General features: G+C 59.2%; 1 protein-coding gene across 5 annotated transcripts in view; it reads left to right on the top strand.

The window, feature by feature from the left end:
- The window catches only part of TJP3 (tight junction protein 3), a 27,990-nt gene extending 6,665 nt beyond the window's left edge, over positions 1-21,325 (top strand). The window contains exons 1-21 of one of the 5 annotated variants that reach the window (XM_034657502.1): positions 1,092-1,198; positions 5,224-5,280; positions 5,408-5,517; positions 6,267-6,369; positions 6,589-6,913; positions 8,106-8,209; positions 9,209-9,383; positions 9,651-9,759; positions 10,957-11,015; positions 11,255-11,321; positions 11,544-11,700; positions 12,530-12,638; positions 12,712-12,949; positions 13,069-13,280; positions 15,624-15,719; positions 18,597-18,667; positions 19,036-19,246; positions 19,327-19,427; positions 19,602-19,865; positions 20,656-20,702; positions 21,079-21,325. In XM_034657502.1, coding sequence (XP_034513393.1) covers positions 5,233-5,280; positions 5,408-5,517; positions 6,267-6,369; positions 6,589-6,913; positions 8,106-8,209; positions 9,209-9,383; positions 9,651-9,759; positions 10,957-11,015; positions 11,255-11,321; positions 11,544-11,700; positions 12,530-12,638; positions 12,712-12,949; positions 13,069-13,280; positions 15,624-15,719; positions 18,597-18,667; positions 19,036-19,246; positions 19,327-19,427; positions 19,602-19,865; positions 20,656-20,702; positions 21,079-21,181 — 2,709 coding nt within the window. In that variant the 5' untranslated portion in view covers positions 1,092-1,198; positions 5,224-5,232 and the 3' untranslated portion in view covers positions 21,182-21,325. Of the gene's footprint in view, positions 1-1,091; positions 1,280-5,223; positions 5,281-5,407; positions 5,518-6,266; positions 6,370-6,588; positions 6,914-8,105; positions 8,210-9,208; positions 9,384-9,650; positions 9,760-10,956; positions 11,016-11,254; positions 11,322-11,543; positions 11,701-12,529; positions 12,639-12,711; positions 12,950-13,068; positions 13,281-15,623; positions 15,720-18,596; positions 18,668-19,035; positions 19,247-19,326; positions 19,428-19,601; positions 19,866-20,655; positions 20,703-21,078 lie in introns of those variants that run through there. The other 4 variants (XM_034657497.1, XM_034657500.1, XM_034657499.1 and 1 more) reach the window with 4 other exon arrangements.
- The last annotated feature ends 76 nt before the right edge of the window (positions 21,326-21,401 follow it).

Raw genomic sequence — 21,401 nt, forward strand, 5'->3', positions numbered from 1 at the left:
ACTCCCCCTGCTTGTGTTCCCTCTCTCGCTGGCTGTCTCTATCTCTGTCAAATAAATAAAATCTTAAAAAAAAAAAAAGCAGCCTATTTTGAGGGCCTCAAAGATTTTTTATTATATTGTCTGCCTTGTTCATTTGGCAAACTCTTACCCAACCTTCGAAACCCCAGCGCAATTCTCCCTCTTCCAGGAAGACTTTCCTGATCTCCTAGTTCCCTTGTTTCCTCTCTACCTTTCGGTGCCACGTCGTGGGCGGGATTCCTCTCCGCCAGAATTGACTGGATGAGGCTGGGAAAGGTGTCTATGCCCAGATTTGCCCTTTCAACCTTGGGATGAGGCGAGGCACAGGAACAGCTGGGCCTCGGGGTGTGTGTATAGAGAGAGACCAGTAAGGAATGTGTGGGTGTAGCCACGGCCAGCCCCGACCATCCTGGCGATTCCTCCCTTACTCACCCCGCAAGGAGAGGTCTTCCTGCCCTGGCCCCCTCATTCCTAGATATCACCTTCTGAGGCTGGGGAGGAAGCCTGACCTTTGCTCCCAGAAGCTCGAAGTATTTCTTGCGGCCAGCCCCGCCCTCCTCAGCTGGTGGCCCAGCCCAGTGCCGGGTGTGAAGACGGAGCTCAAGCTCGGCCCTAGGGCCAGGCCTTAGGGGCGGTAACCGCGCACCTTCGGCATCAGAAGTCCGTGCCTCTGGACCTCACCGGACCTCGGTTTCCCCTGTATGTAATGGGGCTAAACCTCCCGGAGATGCGGTGCCGCGAGAAAGGCTAGCCCTGTGTTCTGGAGGTCTCCGGCACTCCGCCTGCCCCTGTTGCAATAGTTGTCCCGACTCAACCTCGGAAGGTGCCCAGTCCGCCGACGTCGAGTCGCAGGCTCCGTTCGGAAACGCGGCCGGCACTTCTGCCGGGTCTTCACTGCAGCCCTGTCTGGCTGGTCTCCAGCCCCGACAGTCGGCAGGTGCTCAGCTGGGTGGAAAACCCGGCCTGGTATTTCCACGCCGGGGCCTGGATCCTGCGGTTAGGGGCGAAGGCGGCCTTCGCGGCGTCCCGAAGGCGTGTCGGGGCGGGGGCGGGGCCGGTAGGGGACAAGGAGGAGGAAGAGGGACAGGTGCAGCCGGGAGCCGCAGAGCGGGCTGGAGGAGGGCGAGGGCCGGGCGCTCACTCCGCCGCCAGCCTCCTCAGCCTCCTCCTTCACTCCAAGGTGGGGACCGATTGACCGTTTCCAGGCCCCCCGGGGGCGCTGGAGACCCCGAGGGGGTGGACCATGGCGGTGAGATTCCAGGCGAGTAGCCCGCAGAGGGCGGGAGGGGGAGGGGATCTAGCTGGAGTGGGGCCTGCGACCTGGACCCAGGACCCAGGACCCCAGTTCACCCCAGATTACAGATGGGGAAGTTGAGGCCCAGAGGAAAAAGGGTGGCTAGCCGGAGGCTGCGCAGTGAGGGGCGTTCGCGCGCGCTGGTCTCCAAAAGCTGTCTCTGCGGTCCCCAAGGTCTGCCTCTGTTACCTGGTAGACCTGCCTTTTCTGTATAACTTTGGGCCGGCGAATCAAGCCTCCCTGTACCTCGCCTGTAATATTGGTGCTCATTTTAAAGAAGGGTGTAGGGAGGCTTCTAAGAGGAAAATGTGTTTTAAGCGCTTGGCACGTAGAGGTGCCCTATAAAGATGTTGACGCGGGGCTCCCGGCGGTTGTGCCGAGTTAAGCTTGAGCGACAGTGCAACGGCAGCTGTGGCTTCTTTTGTGGGCTGCGGTGGCTTCGGTGAATGCGACGAGGCTGCTGGAGAAGGAACCGCCATGCATTGGGCGCCTACTGTATACAGGGGCGGCAGATAGGGGTGGAGACCCCCTTTTACACAAGAGTAAACCTGCTGGGAAGGAGGGGATCTCCGTGTCTCTATTTGGGGGGTCATCACCCTCCAAGCATGGAGCTGGAACTGACAGTCGCCGCACTGGGTGGGAGATCACGCGGGGGGGGGGCGGGGAGCGCGGTAAACTGAGGCCGTAGGGGGGATGTGGCTCGCCCCAGTCCTGAGGTCGGGTAGTTAAGGTTCCTGCCCGCTTTCTTCCTGACTGCGGGGAAACAGCTTCCAGAATCCCCTCCCCATGTTGCCTATTTGTGGCCCCCTTCCCGCCTCCCCCGCCTTTGTTCCCGGAGGTGGGGGTGGGGAGGAGGAGAGAGGACTACAGTCCCCGAGCTTAGTGCCTGGGGTTGTGTGACTTGGTACCACCTGACCTGCCCCTACTGGGTGACTCCTCCTCTCCTCGTTGTTTGTCACAGGCCTGGAGCTCGGGGTGGGGAAGCAGGTGCAGCCCCGCCCCCTCAGCTCACCCCATGGGTCTCACTGGCTGAGGGGGGTCTAGGAATTCTGGACACACCCCGTTGAGTTCCTGGCTGAATATACCTTTTTTTTTTTTGTCGCCATTCACCCATTCCTCAAACTCTTGTCTCCCCACTGGTCCTGTGGGGACTATGCTGGGATCCCAGAGCCCCCAGCCGTGCCCACCAGCAGGCCACGGACTAGAGGGGTATATGGGAGACGGTGGACAGGAACATCCCAGATTCCAGTAATTAGGGATGTGAGGTGTATGGGGCCATTGAAGACTCATTCCCTGGAGGAAGACACAGTGGTACCGGGGCTGTGATGGATGAATAGGAGTTTGCCGGAAAGAAATACAGCTCGTGCTCCGAGTGGAGGCTGATCGCAGGGCCAGGAGGTGTCAGTGGCCATCGCCAGAATGTGCAAAGAGACAGCCTCACCCGGCCTTCACAGCCCAGGAGGAGAGACCAGAAACCTGCAAACTGATGATTGCACAAGATAGTTTGAGATGGTTTGGAAGCCATGAATAAAACATAATAAAACACGGAAGAGTGAGGGGGAGCCAGGGAAGTCTGGCTGGGCAAGGTGGGCTCCCTGCGGAGGCAGCTTTGAGCTGAGAGAGACCCCGAGTGGCAGGGGCTGGGCCCCCGGGGTTCTAGTCAAGGCCTCTGACCACTGAGGAGGCAAACCTGTGCAAGGCTGGGCAAGCCTGGGCCACCTGCCCCATCCCCCTAGGGGCCCTGGTTCCCTGGGGCTGTTTCTTAAAATAAGGCCAGGAAATCAAAATTCTGGAGGCCATTTCCTGATTCAAAGTGTACAATCAAAGCCAGGTAAAAAGATTCTGTTTTGAAAAATTAATTTGAAAAATTAATTAAGCAGAAGGGTGCTGTGGCCCTGTGGTGAGGAGTGAGGTGTGGGACGGGCTGCCTGTGTCCTCAGTTTGCTGTGTGACCTCAGGCGAGGTATTGGACCTCTCTGGGCTTTCCTGCCCTCTCCTTTACGGTAGGAGTAACAGTGGTGCTACATCCTAGGGCCCGTCAGGGTTTAAACAAGTGATTGTGTGGAAAGCCCTCGCTGGCAGCCAGCACGGCACAGTGTTTTCTTATCAGCGTGCAAAGGAGGAAAGTCCCTTCTCTCTCGGGACCTCTGGCGCGTCTCTGGAAGAGAGGCTCTTTCTGCCTCTGGAGCGTGGCTTCTCCTTGTCCCGCTCCGGTGCCTCAGCTCTGGAAGACGGGCAGCAGGGATGGGGGTCACCCATTTTACAAGAGGGGAAGCTGAGGCTGGGAGCAGCACCGCCCCCGCCAGCCAAGGGGTTGGAGTCCTGGTTGTGAGAGCTGCCCTCTCAGCTCCCGGGTAACTGCAGAGCCCGGAGTGCCCGGGAGGCCCCGCCCTGGGCTTTGTTCCTCTCCCCCCCCCACCAGCCAGCCTCCCCCCTCTCTGGGAGCCAGGAATGCTGCTCTCCCGGGAACCATGAAGAAAACACACCGGAGTGGCCGGTGCAGGGTTTTTCTGCCGAGGGAATCACCTGCCGGTGGTACCAGGCTGGGGAGGGGCGTCCTTTCTAGCAGGCCCCCCAGGGAAATAGGGCCGTGGATTTGGGGGGTGGGCTCCTCCTCTCTGCCTCCCCCCCCCAGGGTGTCCTGGAGTGTGGCCTTGCACTCCCATCTATCGCGGGGGACTGAAAATAATCTGGAATTTCCACATTCCCCAGCCGCCACCTCCATCAGCTCTGTCTGCTTGGCAGGTTACTCTGCCTCTCTGTGCCTCAGTCTCTTCCTCTGTGACTTGGGGATAATAGAATCTCCCTTCGATGAGTGGATTAAATGAGATGGTTCATGGACCGTGCCCAGCACAAGGAAAGCCCGCCTGCCCTTCCTCCCTCCCTCCTTCCCTCCCTCCCTTCCTTCCTTCCTTCCTTCCTTCTGTAAAGAGCTGTTGAACCCCGGCTTCGAATCAGGACTTCACCGCAAACAAGATAAACAAAAATCCCTGCCCTCCACATATGGTTTTCTAGAGAGGGGAGACGGACAGTTCCACAAAATCTAGAGAAGGTCAAGGGGTCACAGGTTGTATGAATTATTGGGGCCAGGTGGGTAAGGGGGTCTGTTGTGGAGTGGGAGGAGCTTACTGTTCTAAATGAGGGGGGCCGGCGGGGGAGGCCATGCCAATAAGGTAATGTGTGAGCAGGCGGCCAGGGGAGGGGTCAGGTGGAGATCGGGGGAAGAGAGTTTCAGGCAGAAGGAACAGTGCGTGCAAAGGCCCCAGGTGTTGGAGGAACAGCATGGAGGCCCGGGTGGCTGGAGCAGAGTGCACTCCGTCTGCCTGGTGGGCCTGGCTTGACCCCCAGACGTGGGTCCCCCAGGCTTGACCCCCTCAGGCATCGATCCGTCCAGCCTGACCCTCAGGCATGGATCCCCCCAGACTTGATTCCCTCAGGCATGGATCCGTTCAGCCACTGATCCCCCATCCCCTGCTTGATTCCCCCCCAGGCACTTGCCTTTTCTCTGCTTTTACCAGTTTGGTTCACTTAAACCAGGGTCTCAGCTTTGGCACATGAACGTTTGGGCCCGGATTGTTCTCTGTGGGGGGCTGCCCTGCTCTGTGCGGGGTCGAGCAGCACCCCTGGCCCTCACTCCCTGACGCCAGGAGCACTTCCAGTTACAATGACCACACATGCCTCCAGATGTTACCAAATGTCCTCTGGGGGCAGAATGGTCCCCAATTGAGAACCCCTGACTTAAATCCACTTTGCAGATACAAAAGCTGAGGCCCCCGGAGAGGTAGCCACTTGTGCACAGGCTTGGACCATGGGAGTGTCAGAGCCGGGCTCCCCACCCAGGGCAGGGGACCCCTGAGTGCTCCAGTGGACCTGCCATGGCCTCACGCCCGCCTTCCGTTCCCTCCTGTCAGGTGTTGGACATGGAAGAGCTGACCATTTGGGAACAGCACACGGCCACGCTCTGCAAGGTGAGGCCTCCCTCTCCCCACACGGGTGCCAACAGGAATGTCCTCTTGACCCTGGGCTGCTCGACAGGAGGGGAGAACCTTGTCCCCACGGAAAGCAAAGCTCATCCTATGTGTTACCCTCTCTTAGGACCCCCGGCGAGGCTTCGGCATTGCAGTCTCTGGTGGCCGAGACCGGCCCCATGGATCCGTGGTTGTGTCTGATGTGGTGCCCGGGGGACCAGCGGAGGGCAGACTGCAGTGCGTACCAAGGCAGCAGGGGTGATGGCCAAGAGGGCCAAGAGGGCCGAAGCTAGGAGTCAGGAAAGTGCCTGGCACCTGACAGCTCTGCCTCCACAAGGCTTAGAGCTGGCAGCAGACAGAGTTGGTGATGTGGCCCTCCCTCTCCCCAAGGCACTTCCTGGTCCTCCAGTGTAGGTCTCAGGGTCACAGTGGCCCCAGGGCATTCCTGGAATGAAAAGACTGGAAAACCTGTTTTGGCCGGAGGGAAGGAGACCCAGTGTTCTGAGCCTTTGGGGACAGGAGGCTCCTGGGAGTTAAGTTGGGGAAAATGGTTCTGGGACCTGAGTGGCTGACAGGTGATCTGGCTTAGCTGGGAATCAAGGAACAGCTTCAGAGAGAGAGAGAGAGAGAGATGTTGAAATACAGACGGGAAAGAGGGGGAGAATAGCGGAAAGAGGAGACTGACAGTTGAAATGAGGGGTACGGAGACACCCGTTATAGCCATGGCTTCTGTTCTGTGGTTGTGTTTTATCATTATAAAGCATCTATAATTGGCCGCATTTTACAGATGAGGAACCTGAGGCCCAGAAGGATAAATGTCTTTGTGAGACTTGGGACACCAGTGAATTAGAACCAGGCCTTGTAGAACTGGGGATGCCCGCCCCAGAGTGGGGCACTGGGGGAGGTGCCAGGGGCCCCCAGGGGGAGGCCTAGGGAGAGGGCTCCCAAGTGAGGCCTGCTCCCTGAGACCCAGCCTCCTCCCTCAGGACAGGGGACCACATCGTCATGGTGAACGGGGTCTCCATGGAGAGTGTCACCTCCACCTTTGCCATTCAGATACTCAAGACCTGCACCAAGTTGGCCAACATTGTGAGTGGAGGTCAGGTGGGAGGGGCAGCCCCTGGCATAGGTGCCCCCCCCAGTCCTGCAGCCCACGGGCAGTCTGAGTGTAAGCGTCTACAAGCAAGTGGAATCTTGTCCCCATTTCACAGCTTGGACGTGGAGGCCCAGAGAGGGGCCAGGGTCTCCCAGGACCACCAGTGGTTGGGGCAGAGCCTTGAGCTGGCCCTCCCCTTACTCCCCTAACAGACGGTGAAGCGTCCCCGGAAAATCCAGCTGCCTACCACCAAGGCCAGCACGTCTGGCCGGGGACATCAGGACTCTGACGAGGCTGACCACGGCCAGGGCTATGAAGGCGACACATCCAGCGGCTCCGGCCGCTCCTGGGGCGAGCGCTCGCGCCGGCCGAAGGCAGGCCGCCGGAGCCGGGCCGGCAGCCACGGGCGCAGGAGCCCTGCTGGGAACTCCGAGGCCAACGGGCTGGCCCTGGTGTCTGGCTTTAAGCGGCTGCCGCGGCAGGACGTGAACATGAGGCCCGTGAAATCCGTGCTGGTGCGGAGGCGAGAGAGCGATGGTGAGCCCGCGGCCGGGGCATGCTGGTGGCCGTGCAATCAGAGCTTCCTCAGAGGGGCGCCGGCCCGGCCCCGACCCCGTCCCGTGTGCTGTGTGGTTCAGTAGAATAAAGGCCCCCACGCATGTCCCCATCCTGGCCCCCCCCGGGACGTGGGACGTGTCGCCTCACGTGGCGAGGGAAACCTGTCAAGGCCCCGAGGTGGGGGTGGGGGTGACCCTGGGCTCCCGGCGTCCTCACAAGGTCCTCACGAGAGGGAAGCGGAGGGCGGGAGGCCCAGAGACGGGCAGACCCCGCGCTGCTGGCGGTGAGGGGGGAGGGGAGGCTGGCGGGCCAGGAAGAGGCAGGAGCCGGGTCTCCCTGGGGCCCTGGAGACACCAGCCCTGCCCACGCCTGGGTTTTAGGACTTCCGAGCCCAAAACTATGAGATCACAAGCTGGTATTGTTTTAAAGGCACTAAGTCTGTGGCAATTCCGAGTAGCCCCAGGAAACACACTGTGACCTGGGTAGAGTGTCATGATAATGGAATTCCCTTTGTGACACCAACGCAGGGGCGTGACCTCTGACGCCATCTGGACTCAATGGCAGCACTGTGACCTTAGAATTCTAAACATGATGTGACAAATGGCACCAGGACATCTGTCCCCATCTTGGAATTTTATTTATTATTATTATTTTTTTAAGATTTTCTTTATTTATTTGAGAGGGAGAGAGAGAGAGCGCATAAGAGCAGGGAGAGGGAGAAGCAGGCTCCCCGCTGAGCAGGGAGCCGGATGTGGGGCTTGATCCCATGATGCCAGGCTTATGACCTGAGCCAAAGGCAGACACTTCACCGACTGAGCCCCCCAGGCACCCCCCACCTTGGGATTTTCATAGCAAGAGTCACATCCTGAACACTGATGGCGATGTCACGAAGAGCTTCTGTGTGGGACGGGAGCCGGTTGCTGGGGAGTGGGGGCCAGGGCTCTGTTGCTTCCCAGGCCCCTGCCCGTGACCTTCTGTGTCTGGGGTCCTGGCGGGCAGGTTGTCAGAACAGCCCCAGGGTGGCGTGGAGGGAGCCGAGCCTGAGCTCTCCCTGCCGGCTGGTGGCCCGGCAGGCAGGCGGGAGGGTCAAGGGCAGGTGAGAAGTCTGACCTTGAGAGGAGCCCGCCGTCCAGACCCCAGGCCCTGCCTCAGTTTCCCTCCTCCCCCACAGAGTTCGGGGTCACCCTGGGCAGTCAGATCTTCATCAAGCACATCACCGATTCGGGCCTGGCCGCCAGGAACCGTGGGCTGCAGGAAGGAGACCTCATCCTACAGGTGAGCCCAGGCTTCCCGTAGGGGGCGGGACAGGGAGACCCATCCACGGGCAAGGTCGGCAGAGGGGGCCGGAGCCCTCTGCCTGCTGGGTGTTGCCTGTTTCCCAAAGGTTAGCGGGGACAACACAGGAGCCCCCACCCCCATCCTCTGCTCTAACACTGCCCAATGGCGGCTTCTAGTATCCCCGGAACCACACGGGGATGCTGGCCACGACGCTCATTCCAGGACACGTCCTAGGAGGTCGGTGCTGTGGGTCCAGAGGCCAGGCTTACAGGCACGACTCTGCCTCGGAGCTGGTTTCTTTCTAGACCCCTCTCCTGAAAATTGGTCTCTAGTGATTCCTAGTATATGATTTCCAAACCATTTCCAGCTGATTGCTTCAAGAGCCCCTTCAGAGTTATCTGTTTCTAGTGACCCTGAGGAATTGTCTGTTTCTAGTGGTTTGGGGCAGACACTAGAAACAGGTGGCTCGGGGATGACAAACTCACAATCCCCAGGGTGAATGAAAACAGACACCCCCGCCCGGAAATGTTAGAAAGGGATTCTGGAGGGCCCGGAGAGGACAGTCCTTCCCCAAATTATGTTTCTAACGCACCTTTAAATGTCTGTTTCTGGTCCCTCCTACAGATTGCTTCTGGTATCTTCGGCTATCTACTCTCTGTCCCCTACTGAGACTTATTTCTAATGTTTGTTTCTAGTGTCTCCCAAGAAATTCCCCTTCTAGGGAGATGGGGAGTCAACCTGCTTCTAATTTTCCCCTAGTGCCACCCCACCTCTCAATAAATTGGCCGATTCTGGAATTCTTGTGGGAGTCATTTCTGGGCATGGTCTCCTCAGAGCAGGAGGAATCCAATTCTATTCTTTCCTCTTGAGAATGGCTGTTTTTATGACTTCCTGGGGATTGTGTGTTTCTAGTCCCCCCCCCACCCAAGCTACCTGTTTCTAGTATCCCCGATCTTGCATTAACTCACTTCTGTCTTCCTTTCTGGCCCCTTTTAGATCAATGGTGTGTCCAGCGAGAATCTGTCTCTGAGCGACACACGGCGACTGATCGAGAAGTCAGAAGGGAAGCTGACACTGCTGGTGCTCAGGGACCGAGGGCAGTTCCTGGTGAACATCCCCCCGGCCGTCAGTGACAGTGACAGCTCTCTCCTGGACGGTGGGGGCCCAGAAGGCAGGCCCTGGGGCTTGAATGGAGGGCAGGGGAGGCAGAGAGTGGTGGGCAGAGCCTGGTGGGGTTGGAGAGCCTGGCCCTGAGTGGCTCAGAGAGGGACAGAAACTTGCTCGAGGCCACACAGTAAGTCAGGGCTGGAGGCCCCGGCTGAGCCCAACTTGGTCTAGGCCCCTTTGCTGTGAGGGGCCTTGATGTTCCCCTCTGTGAAATGGGTCCAGTCTGGAAGGTGTGGGCCGGGGGCCTGAGGGGACGTGCTCTCCCCTGCAGACATCTCGGACCTCGGCTCAGAGCTGTCTCAGGCGCCGCCCTCCCACGTCCCACCGCCACCCCAGCACATGCAACGGAATTTGGATGCCAGCCGAACCGACTCCCCCGGGTATGTGCCCCCATCGGCCAGAATGGTCGAGCAGGAGGAGCATAACTTTTCCACCTGGTGGCCTGCCTGGAAGAGGCTTCCCCCATCCACCTGTAGTTCTCCCTGGCCCCAGGACTGTCTCTGGGTTCTTGGTCCCAGGAAAATCTGACATGGATCGACTTTAAAGCAGAAGGCACTGAATTGTACAACACATCCCAGAAGACTCCAAGACGCATAAGGCGCCGTTTAGGGATTTTCTCGGGGGCACAGCAGCCACAGATGTCCGCAGGGATCGGGGGGTGCTTGTTGCTTATGACGATGATCACAGATGGGGACAGGGGGCGACGACCTTGCATCAGTGTCCTGTGGCGGCTGTAACAACAGGCACAGACGTGGGGGCTTAGGACGGCAGATGAGGGTGTGGGGCGGGCTGCGCTCCCCCTGAGGCTCACGGGTGGGGATGGGGCTCTCTCCTAGCTTCCGGAAGCTTCTGGTAGCCCCCAGCAGTCCTGGGCTGGGAGGTGTCCATCTCCTCTCTGTCTTTGCATCATCTCCCCTCTGTGCGCGTCTGTCTGTGTCCAAATGTCCCCATTTTAGAGGGAGAGCAGTGCCAAGGGACCAGGGCCCACCCTGCTCCTACTGGTAGGACCTCCTCTCCGCTCATGACACCCACAACGACCCTATTTCCAAGGACCGTCACATTTTGAGATGCGCGGGGTTACGACTCGAGCAGATGAATTTTGAGGGGACACAACTCAATGACTAAAAACCTAAGTGCCCAACACGTGGGAATTAGATAACGGGTGTCCTGCTTAGGCCTCCCGCACCTGCGAGGCAGGGGTCTATCTGTCATCTGTGGCTGTGTGGCAGATCACCCCAGGGCCTGGCAGCTCCAAACGCCAGTAAAAACATCCTCACACCGGGTCTGAGGGTCGGGAGCCGGGGCGGCTTGGCAGGGCGCTTCTGATGTGCGATCTTGGCGGGTCACCCCTGAGGAGCCATCTGGGAGTGTAGGACTTGGGGGTGTATGACCGACGCCCAGCCCACTCACGCGGCGGATGGAGCCATCCCTGGGGCCCGGAGAGAGCAGTGGCCCCGCGGTCTCACAGCGAGGAAGGAGCAGAACCAGGAGTTGACCCCGGGCACAGAGAAGTTAGAATTCCAACAGTCGCGTCTCAGCATCCACCCCCACTTCACCCCAAGTCTGTTCCCCTCCAGGAAGAGCCCCCCACTTCGGCGGGAAGATTCGGTGGATTCCAGAACCATCTCGGAACCAGGTGAGCAGACGGCGGAAGGGTGGTGACTCTGAGCATCCCTCTGGTTTTTCTGATCCCAGCCAGTGAGGCTGTGCCAGGCAGGGCGGGAGAGGCTGGCGTGGGCCTAAGAGGTCAGGGACAGCTCCCTGGGGAGGAGGGAGGGCTGGGTGACCCCACCGCGGGGCAGGGAGGCCGTTGGGCAGCGTGTGGCGGCTGGACTAGTCCGTGTGCTTGGGAAAGACACTGCTGTTCCCTTTCAGACTCCCCGAGGCAAAGCAGCTACGACATCTACAGGGTGTCCAGCAGCCAGAGTGTGGAGGACCGCGGGTATGTCCCCCAGAAAGAAAGCCCGCTGCCCGAGACCCACACACCCAGGGCCACCTCCCTAGCACACGGTCCTGCCTTCTGTCACCAGAGGGTCGATGCAGCCACCGTGCAGGGCTGTTTGGGAAACTGAGGCCCGGAGGGGTTGGGGGCTCTCCCAAGGACGTCCTGCATGTCCCCTCTCGCCCCCCTCGGGCCTGACCCCGCCTCTGCCTCCCCTGCCAGGTACAGCCCCGACTCCAGGGTGGTCCGCTTCTCCAAGGGCACAACTATTGGGCTGCGGCTGGCCGGCGGCAACGACGTGGGCATCTTCGTGTCGGGGGTGCAGGAGGGCAGCCCGGCCGACGGACAGGGCATCCAGGAGGGAGACCAGATTCTGCAGGTGACCGGGGCAGCTGGCGGTGGGTGTGGCACCCGAGTCTGTCCCAGCCGGCCTGTCCTCCCCGGTGCCCACCCCTCGGACTGGCCACACCCCTGAGGGCATCTGAACCTTTTCACGCCTCCCTGCCTGGGTCGTGACGTTGTTGGCTAGATCACGACCTTGCTGACTGGGGCACAGCTTGTCTGGGTCACAGCCTTGTCCGTGTCACGTCCTGGTTATTGGTGTCACGACCTTATTGTCCAAGTGATGACCGCGTCCGGGATGCGTGCTTGTTATCAGTGTCACGGCCTCCTTATTGACATTGTAATCTTGTTGTTCGTGCCCCAGCTGCACTCACCGTGTCCCAACCGGGTTGTCTGGGCCACGGGCCTTGGCCGGGTTGTGTCTTCATGGCGTGTCTTGCCTCCTCCACACCTGTCACCCGCTTACACTCTTTTTTTTTTTTTTTAAGATTTTATTTATTTATTCGACAGAGATAGAGACAGCCAGCGAGAGAGGGAACAGAAGCAGGGGTAGAGGGAGAGGAAGAAGCAGGCTCATAGCAGAAGAGCCTGATGTGGGGCTCGATCCCATAACGCCGGGATCACGCCCTGAGCCGAAGGCAGACGCTTAACCGCTGTGCCACCCAGGCGCCCCTACACTCGTTTTATAATCTTGCCCACGTTCAGTCTCCTCCCTGTCCTGAACCCCTCGCCCCTGCAAGCGCGGCACCACGTCCGCTCCCCGCTGTCCTCCGCCCGGGAGTGGGCTCTGTCCAGGGGCGGAGCTGGGATGCCCAGCCGAGGGGGTCCCCGGGGCTACGTCCCATCTCGCGCCCCCTTCCCGCCAGGTGAATGACGTGCCGTTCCGGAACCTGACCCGGGAGGAGGCCGTGCAGTTCCTGCTGGGGCTGCCGCCGGGCGAGGCCGTGGAGCTGGTGACGCAGAGGAAACAGGACAGTGAGTGCGCGTGGCCAGGAGGGCCGGGGCCGGGCGGCGGCCTGGGCGCTCACGGAGCCTCCCCTGTCCGCAGTCTTCCGGAGGATGGTGCGGTCCCGCGTGGGCGACTCCTTCTACATCCGCACGCACTTCGAGCTGGAGGCCAGCCCGCCCTCGGGCCTGGGCTTCACCCGTGGGGACGTCTTCCATGTGCTGGACACGCTGTGCCCCGGCCCCGGGCAGAGCCGCGCCCGCGGGGGCCACTGGCTGGCGGTGCGCATGGGCCGCGACCTCCGGGAGCAGGAGCGGGGCATCATCCCCAACCAGAGCAGGTGTGTCGCCCCTCCCCCCCGCCTCGGCCTCCCCGCCAGCGCTGGGCACGGCTCCCTGCCCACCGTCTCCGGGCCGCGTTTCTGCCGCCCTCGGTGACCAGTCCCCTGCTTCTCCCCAGGGCGGAGCAGCTGGCCAGCCTGGAGGAGGCCCAGCGCGCCGTGGGGGCCGGGTCGGGCGCCTCAGTGGGCTCCAGCACGCGGGCTGAGTTCTGGCGGCTGCGGGGCCTTCGGCGCGGAGCCAAGAAGACCACGCATCGGAGCCGCGAGGACCTGTCCGCTCTGACCAGGCAGGGTCACTACCCGCCGTACGAACGCGTGGTGCTGCGAGAAGGTGGGTCCCTGGGGCAGGGCAGGGGCGGGGTGGGAGCTCGTGATACTGTCGGAAGTTCTGGACCAAGTGTTCACCCACGTCCAGCCTTTGGAAGCCCCCGTTCTTACCTCTCTTCTCCCACCAAAAATACCTCTTTTGAGTCACTGTAGGGCACCCAAGGAAACAGGAAAGGGCTTCTTTCCTTAATAATTAATATTTATTTCTAATTGAAATATGCAAACGACATATATGATCTCAAAAAAGAAATGGTTAAAGAGAATTTAAATAATTTATCTTGTTAACGTATCCAAAGTATTATTTTTTTTAAGATTTTATTTATTTATTTAAGAGAGAGAGCGTGCGCGAGCGAGAGCGGGGGTGGGGGGCAGAGGGAGAAGCAGGCTCCCCGCCAAGCAGGGAGCCCGACATGGGGCTCGATCCCAGGACCCTGAGATCATGACCTGAGCCGAAGGCAGACGCTTCACCGACTGAGCCCCCCAGGCGCCCCCAAAGTATTTTAATAGATAATCCAATTATAAGTTATGAGTGAGATATTTCACATCCCGTTTTGTGTGTCACCGTCTTCGGAATCCGGGGTGTATTTTGCACTCACAGCACGTCGTGGTTCCAACGAGCCCCATGTGAAGTGACCCACAGCCACACGTGGCTCCAGGCAGCACAGCCGGCAGGGGCTGTACATTCAGTGGCTGCTGCTGGCGCTAAACAGACACCATTTAAAACACACGCACGCTGCGAACAGGTGTCAGACCCAGACCTGCACACACGTGTGCACCGCAGCCCAAATGTGGAAACAGGCAAGCGCTCATCAGCAGATGAAGGGACGCACACAGTGTGTCCCCCACGTGCGGGTGCGTCCCTCCGCCACAAGCAGGAGCGAGGCGCCCCCCCTGCGCTGCCCGGGGACGGACCCCGAGCCCAGGACGCTCAGGGAGGGAACCAGACACAGAAGGCCCCCCGGCGTGTGAGTCCACGTGTGTGACACGTCCAGAACAGGTCCTCCACGGACGGGCAGGGGGCTCGCGGGGGGCTGGGGGCTGGGCAGGGGGTGACGGCTGACGGGGAGACATTTCTTTTTGGGGCGATGAGCATGTCCTAAACCAGCGCTGGCAGCTGCACAGCGGTGTGAACGCACTAAATGCCCCCAAACTGGACACCTTAAGATGTAGAGTAAAATAGTAAATTTTATGTTTATGTATATTTTTAAAAATGAATTTAAAAAAAGCTAAAAATCCCAAGAAATTAGTCAAATATTTAGAAATACACACAGAAGCAACACATAGATCATGGATCCTTCGTCTGAGCACTGGGCTGGTGGGGAGATGGCTCCGTCCAGGCTGCAGGAAGGGAGCGAGCGCTTGCCCACGGCCTCGGGGGACAGGGAATTATAGCAGGTGCAGAGGCCTTAAAAAAACACACAGCCTGCCGCAGGGATGGGAATGGGCTGAGCGGCTCCTTAGTTGCTGCTCAACGTCCAGGACAGGAGAAAGACTTGTTTTTTATTTTTAGAGAAAGACTTAAAAATAAAAGGCCACCAACTTAATTTTGACCAAAGAATATTTAGACATCTGAATGTATCGAACTTTTGAGAGAGAGAGAGAGAGAGTGAGCCCTGGAGTCCAGGAGAGAAGAACAAGAGCAGAGTCAGGGTACAAAGAGGGGGCTGGTTACCCCCTTTCCTCCTGCCAGGATGCCCTCTGCGTCCGTTTCCTCGTGGCTAAAATGGTGTATCCATCAATCCAGGGGTTGGCAAACTCTTCCTGTACAAGGTCAGAGACTAAGTTTTAGCCCTTGTAGGCCAGGTAATTTCTTGCAGAACAACGCAGCTCTGCAGGAAGGCAGCCCGAGATAGGAGGAAACAAGTGGACGTGACTGTGTTCTAATAAAACTTTATTTATAAAACAGGCAATGGGCCGAATGTGGCCCCCTGGCTGTAGTTTGCTGACCACTGAGTTAGGGAGGTTCAGCTGCTCTAACAGACCCCACGTGACAGCTGCAGACAGACAAGACGCCTCTTTTTAAAGTAAGAGCCAACGGTGGTCTCCTCGCGTCTTGTTTTTCTGCCTTACTGTGGTCCAACATGGCGCGCCCACACCCACATTCCAGCCAGGAGCAAGGGTCAAGAAGCTGACGAGGTCTCCTACCTTTCCCGGAAGGACACAACCCGGAACTGCACACATCCATTCTGCTTGCACCCCATTGGCCAGAATGTGGTCACATGGCTGTCCTTGCCTACAGGGGACGCTGGGAGATGTAGTCTTTAGCTGGGCGGCCATGGGGCTGGCTTGATCCAGCAAACTTCACTGCAAATGGGACCTTGATTGTTGCCATTTCTCTGCCCCTCAGCCAGCTTCAAGCGCCCAGTGGTGATCCTGGGGCCCGTGGCGGACATTGCAATGCAGAAGTTGACTGCTGAGATGCCTGACCAGTTCGAAATCGCAGGTGAGGACACAGGTCCTACGGCAGCCTTGTTGCGGGGGTCATTAGACAACCCTGTCCCGCCGCTGGGGCCGAAGCAGCTAGATGAGTGGGGGGGCTGCTGCTGCTGTTTGGGGAAGGACGTAGAATAGCCCGTGGCAACATGAGGCACGTGAGTCACCAGCACCCCTCCAATGCCGGGGGCCAGACGTCCTGAGTCAGTCTTGGCATCTTAGTCTGGATAGAGCCTAAGAATCCTCCTTTTTTTTTTTTTTAAAGATTTTATTTATTTATTCGACAGAGGTAGAGAGAGCCAGCGAGAGAGGGAACACAAGCAGGGGGAGTGGGAGAGGAAGAAGCAGGCTCACAGCAGAGGAGCCTGATGTGGGGCTCGATCCCATAACGCCGGGATCACGCCCTGAGCCGAAGGCAGACGCTTAACCGCTGTGCCACCCAGGCGCCCCAGAGCCTAAGAATCCTTCTTAACACAGCTCACCAGGCAGCCCACCTGCCACCCATTCCTTCGTATGTTGAAGAGATATTTACTGAGCTACCGACCCAGCATCGAACTGGAGAAACTCCCCTGAGGAGACCCAAAATTAGCCTCTACAGAAACAAGTTAGAGTAGGGGGTCAGCAAATTAAAGCTCCCTGGCCAAATCTGGCCCATCAGCTAAGTTTCTATACAGCCTGCTAACTAAGAATGGTATTTACACATTTTTACAGAGAGAGAGAGAAAGGGCGTGCGTACCCACGAGAGGGGGAGGGGCAGAGGGAGAGAGAATCTCAAGCAGACTCCCCGCTGAGCGCACAGCCCGATGCAGGGCCCGATCTCACGACCCCCCCAGATCATGACCTGAGCCAAAATCACAAGTCGGACACTTAACCCACTGAGCCACCCACATGCCCCATATTTACACATTTTAAATGGTTGAAGAGAAAAATTCTGTGACACGTGAAAATGATGATGAACTTCAAATCTCAGCATCTACAAATAAAGTTTTATTGGGATGCAGCCACACCCACTGATTGACACAGTGCCTGCCGCTGCTTTCCGGCAGAGAGAAGTATTTGCAGAGCGGATGCACTTAATAAATAAAGCATCGGCTCATAGCCCTGTGCGGCAAGAATCTCGGGGAGGAGCCCCCAGAGGACGGTGGAGGGGCTTTTGCAGACAGTTGCTGGCGGGTCCTCTGGCCGGGCTTTCGAGTGAGGCCGTTAGGTGGGCGCCCATCAGCTCGAGGCAATGCCAGGGAGTCCAGTGGATCAGTGTCCCTAAGTCCCTTCCTGCTCTTTGTGGCTGGGTGACCCTGAACTGGTGGCTTGCCCTCTCTGAGACCTCACTTCCTCGTCTCTCGAATGGGGTGTGTTGTGCTCGACGGGAGGACTGAGGGAGTGGGGCGGGTGTGTCTGGCACGGGCTCGGGCTGAGGCTCCCCGGCTCGGTGTTCGTGCCCGCGTGAGGTGCGAGCCATTCAGGAGCGGGGCCCTTTGTCGGTTCGGCCTCCTCACTGCCCCGGGGGCTCAGCAGCCTTCAGGAGGCTGTTCCAAGAGCAACCGGGAGGCAGGGCCTGCGGGACAGGAACGTGGTGGGAGCTGGTGGCTCCTGGGTGTGGTTCAGAGGACCGGGGCGTGCTGACATCACTAGTCATCAGGGAAGTGCGAGGCCCAGTCACACCCGAGAGGGGCCATAGCGTCAAACGGAGCAAGTGTCCGTGAGCCTGTGGGAAGTCGGAGCCCTCGGGCGAGGCTGGGGGAAGGCAGGGGGGCGGCCGCTGGGGACGACAGTTGGCAGCTCCTTGGAAAGTTAAACACCGAGTCACCATCGGACCCAGCCAGCGAGTGCACGTGTGGCTCTGCACCCAAGAGAAGTAAAGGCCAGGCTCACGCTGGTACCTGCCCCCCAAGTTCCCAGCAGCATTGTCCACAGCGGCTGAACTGTGGACAGACCTCGAGGCCAATGAATAAACACGGTGCGGTCCGTCCACACGCTGAACACGGTCCAGTGTTAGAGAGGAGGGGACCCTGACACCTGCCACGACGTGGAGGGACCCCCGAGAACACCGTGCTCAGCGAGAGCAGCCAGACCCAGAAGGACACATCCCACAAGACCCCACTCCCAGGAGGTCCCCAGAGGAGTCCCGTCCACACAGACAGAGAGGAGCTGGTGGGAGCCAGCCTGGGACGGGGGTGGGGAGTCCATGCTTCCTGGGGACAGAGTCTCCGTGTGGGGAGATGGAACGTTCTGGAGACGGAGGGTGGGGGTGTTTGCAGGTCGGCGTGAGTGTGCTTCACGCCGCTGAGCTGTGCGCTTAGAGACGGTTGAGGTGATACATTTTATGGTACGCACACTTTATAACAATAAAAACAAAAACAGGTAAAGTTGTGTACCCCCCCTTCCTTTTAGGTCCCCCCAGGGCAGGGCGTGTCTCCTCCTTCAGCTGCCTGGCTATACTAGAGGGCTTCCTGGAGGAAGCAGTGCTCCATCCCAAGTCCTAGAGGACAGATGGGGGATGGGAGAGCAGCTTCCTTCGACACAGTTTGAGCAAAGGCCTAGAGTTGGCGTCAAGTCTGGGAGAGCCAGTGTCTGGAACCGACTCTAAATCAGGCTCCTCGCCCTGCCCCTTTCTGGCTCCTTGACCGTGAGCCAGTGACCTTGTGTCCCTGAGGCTTTTTCCCGTCTGCCTGACAGGCCAGTAGCAGTGTCGGCCACGATCAGCAAGGGTGACCGAGTGCCGTGAGCGCCAGGCACATGGCTAGGGGAGCTGCTGCTGTTAGGATTGCTCTCAGGGCGATGGGGAGCCATGGTGGGTTCTCGAGCAGAGGAGGGGCAGGCAGGCTTGAATTTGAGCAGCTAGGGGAACACCCTTCTGAAGCTGCCGGGTTCTCTCTCCCTTCCACAGACAGTGTGTTGAGGACGGACAGCCCCTCCAAGGTCATCAAGCTGGACACCGTGCGTGTGATTGCCGAGAAAGTAAGCAGGGTCCTGCTGTGGGTCCCATTTCAAGGGGGAGGAACCAAGGCGCAGGCCTCCTGTTCTCGCCCCACGCTGCACAGCAGGGACTCCCACAGCACCCCTCGGGAGGAGTTGTGATGTGGGGGCTTGGGAGGGACACGGGGGCCACCCCTGGGCTATCACAGCCCCCGCCTGACGTGCCGGCCTGTGGTGCAAGGCTGGGGTCCACCTTGACCTCAGCCTTCACCTCCATCTCTGATCAGCTGATCTTTCACCTGCCTCTTGACCCCCCCCCACCCGCTCTGTCTCTGGGTGTTTCTCTCTCCGTGGTCTGTCCGCCCCCCCCCCCCCCCCCCCCCNCCGCCCCCTCTGCGGGCTGGGCCCAGAACAAGCACGCGCTCTTGGACGTGACGCCGTCGGCGGTCGAACGCCTCAACTACGTGCAGTACTACCCCATCGTGGTCTTCTGCGCCCCCGAGAGCCGCCCAGCCCTCAAGGCCCTACGCCAGTGGCTGGCGCCCGCCTCCCGCCGCAGCAGCCGCCGCCTCTATGCCCAAGCCCAGAAACTACGCAAGCACAGCGAGCACCTCTTCACGGGTGGGCTGGGAGCTGGGGGTCCCGGGCAGACGATGGGGCCTGGGCCGGGTCTCCGCTGCGCTGATGCCCCCTCCCCACAGCCACCATCCCGCTGCATGGCACGAGTGACAGCTGGTACCAGGAGCTCAAGGCCATCATCCGCGAGCAGCAGACCCGGCCCATCTGGACGGCCGAGGACCAGGTACCGGGTCAGGGCTGGGGGCAGGTCCGTGGTCAAGATTTGACCTGAGGTCAGGGTCTTGCCTTGGTTTGGGACTGAGGTTGAAGGCTGGTGTCCTGGGTCGGGGATCTGGTCTGAGACCAGGGAGGGCCTGGTTCGGGGGTCCTGGCTCAGCCTGGCCACGCCGCCCTGCAGCTGGACAACTCCTCGGAGGACAACCTGGAGCTCCCTCACCGCGGCCTGACTGACAGCTCCGCGGATCTGAGCTGTGACAGCCGGGTCAACAGTGACTACGAGACAGACGGCGAGGGCTACACAGACGGCGAGGGCGGGCCCCACACGGATGTGGACGAGGGTCCCCCCGCGCCAGCTCTGGCCCGGTCCTCCGAGCCCGTGCTGGCAGATGAGCCCCAGAGCCCGCGGGATCATGGGAGAGCCTCCGGTCCCCGAGGGGCCCAGGTGAGCAGGGCCCGGGGGTGGCCCTGGCAGGGGTCTTGGGAGGGGCCTGAGACACACGGGGGAGCCTGTTTCCCCGCAGGATGTCGACAAACAGAAGCTTCTCTGCTGAGATCAGTATCTCAGCCCGAGACCCAGGCTATTAGAACTCGTGAGTCACTGAACAACTTAAAACAAATGTTTTAACTGCTGTGTTTCCTTATCTGGGATACAATGAGATAGATTAATCTTGACGTCACAAGGTGGTTCTTTAAACTCAGTGTGCTTACCCAAGTCCCAGCCCATAGGACTTGGGTGTTTACCAGTAACAAACATTTACATGGTATTTATTCTTTGTAAGGCTGCCTCACCCCCACAGTGCCTTTCTGTAAATTTGACAAAGGTACCCCTTCCTCCAGGCCCTCTTTACTTAAATGTGAAAATGCACAAATCTATGATGTGCTCCCTGGAGTTGTGCAGTACCCAACCTGCACAGCTGTCCACAGCAGCTTGCTTATGGGGCAGACACTATCCTAAGCACTTTCCATACACGAACTTATTCTGCAGATGGGAAACCCAATTCCTCCTCTGCTGACAGGCTAGGGGATCTCAGCTAAGGCCTTCCCCCACCCCCACCCTGTCCCCAGCATATCTTCTCACTAAAAATTACAGAGGAGTTGCAGACCTGTGTGGGCTGAGGAGAGAATCTGTGGCAGCACTGCCTGGGCCAAGGTGGGGAGTTGGGAGGGGGTGCTCTTCATCCCAGTTTCTCCCACTTTGGGGGAAGTACTGACCTCCTTTCTCCCCCTCCGAGGTGGACGACCACCCCCGCCACGGTCAGAGGCGACAGGACAGTGTGCGGTAAGCCCCCGTACTCCAGACTGGAGCCCCTCAGTCCTTTTCCTGGGACTCAGGCTCAGGGGATGAAGGGACCTAGAACCAAGCTATGTCTTCATGTGCTCCCAGCCTAGTGGGCAAGATGAAAGCAGAAGGGCCAACCCCACTCCACGGAGTCAGGGCCCGCTTCCTGAGAGGACTGGGGAAGCTTCCGGAAGGACAGGACAGGAGATGGGGCTTTGAAGGGTGTGTAGGAGTTTGTTAATGAGGCTTGACTCCTAAACGCGCAGGCCCGCTCGTCTCTGTCCACACCCACTGTGCGCGGCAGAGTCAGCCTCGGGTAAGGGTAGTTTGGGCCTCCCCACTGCCCACAGCCTCTCCTCTGTTTCCTGATCCCCAGGACCTACGGGCGGGAGGCCCTGAAGAAAAAGTTTACACGAGCTCGAGATATGGAGTCCTCTGATGAGGACGGCTATGACTGGGGCCCGGCCACTGACCTGTGACCCCTCCCAGGTGGCCGTGCTGACCCATATTCCTTTCTCCGGCCCCCCCCCCGGCCCCTCACCCAGAGCTGGGACTCGATTTCCCATTCAGAACCTAGAACCCTGCCTCCTTCTGCCAGTCTTTAATAAATAGAGTATTTTCACAACGCTGGGGTCTGGAGATTTCTGGGGAGGACACGGAGTGAGAGTCGGTCCTATCTTTCCTCTCAATACCACAGAC

Source organism: Ailuropoda melanoleuca, chromosome 4 (assembly GCF_002007445.2).
Source record: "Ailuropoda melanoleuca isolate Jingjing chromosome 4, ASM200744v2, whole genome shotgun sequence".
In the NCBI taxonomy this organism is placed as follows: Eukaryota; Metazoa; Chordata; class Mammalia; order Carnivora; family Ursidae; genus Ailuropoda; species Ailuropoda melanoleuca.